Source organism: Lepidochelys olivacea, assembly GCF_965140295.1.
Source record: "Lepidochelys olivacea isolate rLepOli2 genome assembly, chromosome: 8".
NCBI lineage: Eukaryota > Metazoa > Chordata > Testudines > Cheloniidae > Lepidochelys > Lepidochelys olivacea.
The window spans coordinates 15,960,552-15,968,205 of NC_140418.1; the positions used below are offsets into that span (position 1 = coordinate 15,960,552).

Sequence of the window (7,654 nt, forward strand, 5' to 3'; positions counted from 1 at the left end):
CTGAGAAAAGTGTCAACTCCCCTGCCCTACATTCATCTCACAGAAATGTTAATGCAAATATTAACTTTTAAATTACTGATCATTCCCAGGTGAAATGGAGAAGGGAGTTGAAGCAAAGCTCAAAGGAGTGAGAATTGAGTGTACTTTACTGTCATGGTCAGCCTCACTTGGTGGATAAAATATTCTCATTTTTAGGACCCTTATTTTTTTACCCTTGATCTCAATGCAAATCTCCCAATGGATTCTGTTGTGAATTCAAAGATTCCAAGTCCAGAAAGGACAATCGTAATAATTTAGAACTTCCCCAAAAAATTCCTAGAATATATGTCTTAGAAAAAATTCAGTGATGAAGAATCCACCACAGCCCTTGGTAAACTGTTCTAATGGTTAATTACTCTCAACATTAAAAATTTACACCTTATTTCCAGTCTGAATTGTCTGGCTTCAACTTCCAGGATTATATTATATCTTTTTCTGATAAATTGAAAAGCCCATTATTTGTTCTCCATGCAGATATTTATAGACTGTAATTAAGCCCCTTCGTTTTCAGTTTAAATTGATTTTTACTGAAAAAAACTCAGGTTTTACAAAATGTATGTTTTTTTTCCTAGTTCACTCTACTTTTGTATCATTCAACTGTATAAAAATAACTTGTTTTATTAGAAAAATACAATACATTGCATGAGATATATGTATGATACATTAGTGTGTGTATATGCACAGCTGCCTGTTAAAAGTAAGATTATGTAGTGGTCTAGAAGATATATACAATAAACAGGCATGCATGCAAGCTCTGAAGTGCATGCACATCTGACTGTACTGATAAATCTCACGCCTACCATGTACACATTTCAAGCTGTTAGCAGATAACCGTTTAAAGATTTGACACACTAAAAGGGGAAAAAATGAAAATCTGTATCAGAATGTGTTTTAGAACACAAAGTATTCATAAGTTTAAAAAACGAGAAAAGGATGAAGTTGAGAGTATGCGCTGCAAATGGTGTGGTCCAATTATTTGTCAGTATTATTGGCTAATAGTTCTAAGTCTGCAACAGTACCTTATTTATTCACATGAAAAGTCTTGTTTGTGGATTAGAGAGATACTGTTTTCTTAAACTCAGAGGTGGCATTGTGTTCCAAGTTTTTTGTTTTAGTTCTGCAGGAAACCGCATTGAATTCTGTTAATCAGAGCATTAATCTCCTGAATACTTTTCCCCCGTCCTTCCATCCACCAAAATTTACCCATAAAACTTTTTTGTATGATTTTCATCTGTTTTGTTGTTGGAGTAATAAACACCTATAAATTCCTGGGGAACATTAAATAAAATAAAAACTGAAAATGAAGGGCCCTAACTTGGTCACCCCTTCACCTTTTCTTCGTTAAACAGAATAGATTGAGCTCTTTGAATCTGATTTTTTTTTTTATTGTTTTATAATTCTTGTGGCTTTTCTCTGAACTCTCTCCAATTATTAATGTCCTTGAATTGTGGGCATCAGAACTGGAAACAATATTCCACCAGCAGTCGGACTAGTGCTGAATACAGACGTTAAATAACCTCTCTCCTTCTACTCAAAATTCCTGTTTATGCTCTCCAGGATTGTTACCTTCAATTGACTGTGGTCAAAAGAGCTATCGGTTCTTAAATTATGTTCCAGCCCACAAATGGGAATAGAATTTAGCCGTTGTCATAGATTGGCACCCCTTGCTCTATATGATCTCTACCTTATAATAAGGCTAGGTGTACACTAGAAACTTTTGCTGGTAAAATAACATTAGGGGTGTGATTTTACATTTCTATACCAGCAAAAGCTCTAGTGTAGATGCAGTTATACTGGAAAATGGGCTTGTGCCAGTAAAGGTGGGCTGGCAAAGCCTTTCTAGGGTAGACAAGGCCTCAGTGTGTGGTTTTTTTTTTTTTTAAAAGTTAAAGAAATTTAAAAATTCTACACCAACACTTCAAGCTCTTTTTTTAAAGAAAATATTTAAGTTCTAGCAGACTCAGTGTCCATCTTTCAGGAAAGAGTATCTAAATGACACCAGATGTTTATCACTTTTATTTTATGGTAGATAATCTCTAAGTTCAGTATTCAATTCATATTGGTTGTTTCTGGTTTCAGGATAGAAGTAGTTTCACTTTGAAACTGGAAGACACTGAAAATTGGCTATATGAAGATGGTGAAGACCAACCCAAACAAGTTTACATTGATAAATTAACTGAACTCAAGGTAAGTGGCACTTCTGCACTGTAATTGTCATCTTCAATCAATTGAATTTATTTCACTTAAGATATAAATCAGGCCCTAATGAACAATAAATTATTTAAATGAGTTGGGAGGTGATGTTGCTTGCAAACATAAAGAGAATAATTTGAGCATAGGCAGAAGAAGCTTTTAATTGAGCCTAAAGTGAAAGTAAATGCTAGTGATGGAGTGCTGCATTGTGTAGGCTTTTATCTTTCTCCTGAATCTCCTTGGAGAGGGAAGGAAAGGTATATGTGAGAATTGCTACTTGCTCTTAAAAGGTAACACAGATGACCTATAACAGGAAAATGTTTTTTATTCAAATAAGCTTTAAAGTTATGGAAGACTTATTTTGGAGGCTAAAAGAAAGCTACGTTGCCATATGATTTAATGTTGATGTTAGTCAAGCTTACTTTCCTGTACAGTTTATCTATCTAAAGTAAATTGGAAGTAAAAGGATGGGTATATTCTGTATTGGCAGCAGGGGAGAAGATGATGTAATGTCTTTAGCTGGAATACTAGTGAATTTGAAAGCATTCTGTAATTTATTATGAAAAGGTATAATGAACTATTTTAATGTTTTTGAATAAGATAAACTTGTAATTAGTCTTGGCAAAGCTTCCCCAGTGTGGCTTTTGTTTGATTTTATAAAATATTTTAATATGTGAATAAGTGGAGCCCCATACTTTCATTTGACAGTAGTGATGAAATACACAGAATACCGGTATTTGACAAAATGTGAGACATGCCCCCTGAGGTGGGCATTAAAGTGAACGAGAGAACTTTTAGTGCACACCAGCAGAGTGTACACAGACCAAACGTGCAACACGTTAGTATCTTTTAGAAATCACACCCCTTTAGCGCGCATTACTGCTTCATGTACACAAGCCCTGAGTTGACAGAGAGCATGAAACAATCGTTCAGAGACATGAATTGCCTCTACACTTCAGTTTGTGCTAACTAGAATGCCAGTGATAATCTAAATGTCAATAGTTAACTTTCACTTCCCATCAAAGCATGTAAGAAAGGGGAGGAAGCATCATATTATCAAGAGCTACAATATGGATATGCCTTCAACAACACATGGCAGGGTTGGAGGAGGGTGAGACTAATTTAATTTTCCTAAAATGGGAGGAAAGGGCTCAGCTTTCAAAAGTTGGGAAACACTGCCATGTATTGAAAAAAATCACTGTAGGTCCATTATAATGCTGTGTTTAAAATTTCAGTAACCTGTTCTGTCCTTTATTTCAGTCTCTGGGTCTGCCTATTCAGGCACGGTTTCAAGAATCAGAGGAAAGACCAAAAGCTTTTGAGGATCTGGGGAAGCAAATACAACAGTATATGAAAGTTATTCATGCATTCAAAGCAAAGGTATCTTCAGTTTTTCAAATGTTTTGCTGATTATAAGGAAGCGTTGAAAAACTATCTTGGATTTCTTCTTTCCACCTTTTTTCAGCATCAGATGTGTTGGGAATGGCCAACAAATAATGCAGTCTCCTGGTTCGGGGATCAGTGGCAGGAATTAACTTCGCAATACTTAATGACTTTCTTACGAATAAAAGTAGGACTCTTGTATGTTCATATAATTGGAATGGTGACTGCCGGTGATGTTTGTAAACCAGCTTTCTCCCAGATGCGTTCCCTCCACTGGGGGAGATCACAGAGCATTACGAAGTTCTGCTGCTGCCAGCTCTCTTCCATTTGACCACACTCAGAACGGTACAATGGGCTGCTCAGCAATTGTTTGCCCTGCTAAGCATAAAATAAAGTTTCCCTTTGGGCAAATTCGAGCTGACAGTCCATTCTGAAATTGGAGGATAAGATTTGATGGAGAAGCAAAACAGATATGCTGCCCAAATGTTTAAAATAGTAGTGTCACTTACTGTGCAAATGAAATGTAATGTATAAATGTGCTGTGTAATTTTTTTCATACTTCAGGATGAACAGTATGACCATTTAGATGCAGCAGATATGGTAAAAGTGGAGAAGAGTGTAGGTGAAGCTATGGAATGGATGAACAATAAGCTTAATCTTCAGAACAAGAGAAGTCTTACTTTGGACCCAGTTATAAAGACTAAGGACATCCAAGCTAAAACTAAAGTAAGATCTTGTTTGACTTTGAAGAAAAATATGAAACTGGTTTCATGTTGTATAAGTGGTATCCTACTTACACCATGTTTCTTTATGCTCAGAGCGGCTCTGAGGAGGAGGTAAGGTGGGAAATAGAGTAGTATTATTTTCAACAAAACCTCCCAAAGCTATGTAGGGGCACTTCTGCCTTCAGCTGGGAACGTTCAGCTAGTGTTGTTGTAAGTTCCTTTAGGCAATGACTGTAGGTATAAGCCTTAATGTGTGCTGTAACTTAAATTCTCTCAACTCTTACTTTAGGAATTGACAGGTATCTGCAATCCTATAGTCACAAAACCAAAACCCAAGGCAGAACTCCCTAAAGAGGAGCAAAATCCAGCTGAACAGAATGGACCAGTAGAAGGCCAGGGAGATGCCAACACGAGGTCCCAGCCTGCTGAACAGAGCATTAACACAACTACTCCAACAGCTACAGAAAAGAAACTCCCAGAAATGGACATTGACTGAATGTCAGCACTTGTTTATATTACAAACTACAATAAAGCTTTAAATTGTCAACTTCGTATGTTCTGAATATAAATTGGAGCAAGTGAATACTACAACTTTATCACAGCAATGTTTGGAGAGGATTGGTTAATGTATTGAGAGTCAAAATATGTAGGTAGTTAACTACTCCAGCCAAGTATATTGTATCTCTTGCCATAATGAGTGTATTTAGAAGTCCCTAGTAATCCTTAATAGATTTACTGAAACAGCCATCAACTAATCCTGTTTTTTTTTAATTATGTTTATGCAGAGTCTTGTTTTAAAGAAGTAAGATGGCAGAACTTGAAACTTCTAACTTACCACTAAGTTTCTTTTGTGGTTTTCAGCAACTATAAGCGTCCATTAATATTTCAAAGACTACATGGAGATGGCAGTGAGGTTTTTAGGTCTTTTCCAGAGCACAGAGGAACATAAGCTAAATGAAATACCATTTAAATCTAATTCTTATTTCTCAGTAACAGACAAAATACAGACATGTTCCAGTCTGTGTGAATTCCACTAACTTCATGTTTGCACTTTTTTTGCATTTGATTAGCTCTGAAATAGGTATGGAGCCATGGATGAGGTGACCAGTATACTGGTGGTGGTATGTTCTTAAGAACTGAGCTCTAAGATTGTTCCTCAGCTGGTGTCCATGCTCCATTATGGGTAGAGTTTTAATATGAAGTATAAAATTAAATTCATATATCTGATATGCAGAGTAACAATTATATAAATCTCTATTTCAGACTATCTGAACCTGCTATTAGATATGCAAGTGTGTATGTTGATGATAAACTCTCCCTAGCCATCTAAATATTGTATAAAACTTTTGTCCCTAGTTAAATTAGCTGCTTGTAGAGATTGAGGATTTATACTCCTGGCTGCTTGCACTGATGGATGATTCTGATTAGTTGCTAACCACTGAAAGATATACTTGCTTCCATGAGACCTGCATTTGAAATGTTTGGTTTAATTATCTTACAGCAAGAGAAAAATTCGGCTTTTTTCATGAGCTCCTCTACCCATGACTTTGTTTCTAGTATTGATAATTGTCATATAAACCTGAAAACATTAATTTGTATGTGTTTTAAATCAAAAGTTGAAACAGCCACACATTACAAGAAATAAATGCACTGGATTGTACTGGATTACTTTTTTAAATTGTCAGTTATGGTCATGGCAACAGCTGCAACTTGGGTTGGGGATAAATTGATATGTGACAGCAGCCTCAATTTTATTTGCCAGTGATCTTTTTGAAGGAACAAGAAGTTGCAGTGTGTACAAACTGTTCCATTTTCTCTTTCCAGACAAATGCAAGAATTGAATGGTGTTCCTTTTAATTAAAAAAAAATTCCATTAGAACATTGTGCTTCTACAATAGCTCACTTAAATCCATTTTATGGGGTTTCAGAAATAGTATACATCTTAAGGTAAAGGGTTCTGGCTAATAAACTTGTTGTTAAATACCACCATTTGTGCAATATTTCCTGTAAAGTGCCTGTTAAGAGTTACCTTGAGGCTAATCCTACAGTTGACAGTATTTACAACACCCATTTCAAGTGCTGGAAACACTTTAAAAAAAAAAAAAAAAAAGCGCTGTACACTCAAACTTAGAATGTTTGAGAGACATTACAAGTACTGCTCCAAATGCACTGTCTTTGAGTAAACCTTAGAACTGCCTCAGCTCTCATCAGTTCTGCTTGAATCATTTGTGTGCTCCAGCTACACTAATTCCATTAATACTCTCACTTCACTCCTGTAATATTTCCACTCTTCCTTCAGTGACAGTACTGGAAACCAGCAGTATTACACATCTCTCGTGCCATCTTCCAGTTCCACCAATTTTAATTTTTTATTCCTATTTTTAAAAAGCTTGGTTATGGCTAGAGTGTCATATTGATGTAGGAGGATTAAGCAAATGCAAAGTGACCATATGTATGCAAGATCAGACTAATGAGAGAACTGTAAACACCAGTTATCTGTAAGACACAAGATCACAGGCTGTCATATCCTTGCTCTGCATTCATATTTTTAATATTACATATTGCCTCTTGCTTCAAAGTGGTTAACAGCAACATGACATATGCTGCTATCTGGCATGGTCATGGAATGTTGCTTTCCAGGCACTGGGAGTCAACCTCATATGAATTAAGGTTTGACTTTAGGGTATCTTTTTATATTGTTGGCACTGACAACCAGGTGCCTTGATTTCTGACCATAAAATATGGCCTTTATTATTCTTGAGTAACCTGTACAAATGAGATGCCCAGACCAATGCAACTGAGCATGTTTTGAATGCCAGACATCTAACAACTAAATTTCATTATTGGGAATCTTATTGCACCGTTTGATCCTGCAAACAGACCAAAGACTGAACTTTTTTACATGAAATATGAATCATATTTTGGCAGCCTTCTATATACAAAGCTGTTTTAAAACAATATTAAAAAAATAAGATAAAATGAGTTTTGTGCTGTACCTAAAATTGTGAGGGAGGTGACTCAAGCTGTGTATACATGATGAACCAGTTCATGCTAACCAGAATGGCAAACCACTTCAGAAGTAAAGTCATAAGGTTTTAGCTGTATTATAACAATGAAATTGTGCAGTCCTTTAGCACAGAACTGGCCTATACTACTCTAGTTAAACTGGATCGGAACCAAGACATGCTCAACCATGGCATATCTTGTGCAAAGGCTGGCTATTTCTGTAATCTTTTTCAGGCTATAGTTGGCTTGCCTCCTCCAGCTAGTTCTGATTTCCTTTAGCTTCTGAAGATGTAGGCTAAATCTTGGAC

At 36.1% G+C, this 7,654-nt stretch overlaps 1 protein-coding gene across 1 annotated transcript in view; it reads left to right on the forward strand.

Annotated features, from left to right (window-relative positions):
- Window positions 1-4,887, forward strand: part of HSPA4 (heat shock protein family A (Hsp70) member 4) — a 39,294-nt gene extending 34,407 nt beyond the window's left edge. The window contains exons 16-19 of the mRNA XM_084637725.1: window positions 2,119-2,226; window positions 3,493-3,612; window positions 4,180-4,341; window positions 4,630-4,887. Coding sequence (XP_084493851.1) covers window positions 2,119-2,226; window positions 3,493-3,612; window positions 4,180-4,341; window positions 4,630-4,836 — 597 coding nt within the window. The 3' untranslated portion in view covers window positions 4,837-4,887. The remainder of the gene's footprint in view (window positions 1-2,118; window positions 2,227-3,492; window positions 3,613-4,179; window positions 4,342-4,629) is intronic.
- The last annotated feature ends 2,767 nt before the right edge of the window (window positions 4,888-7,654 follow it).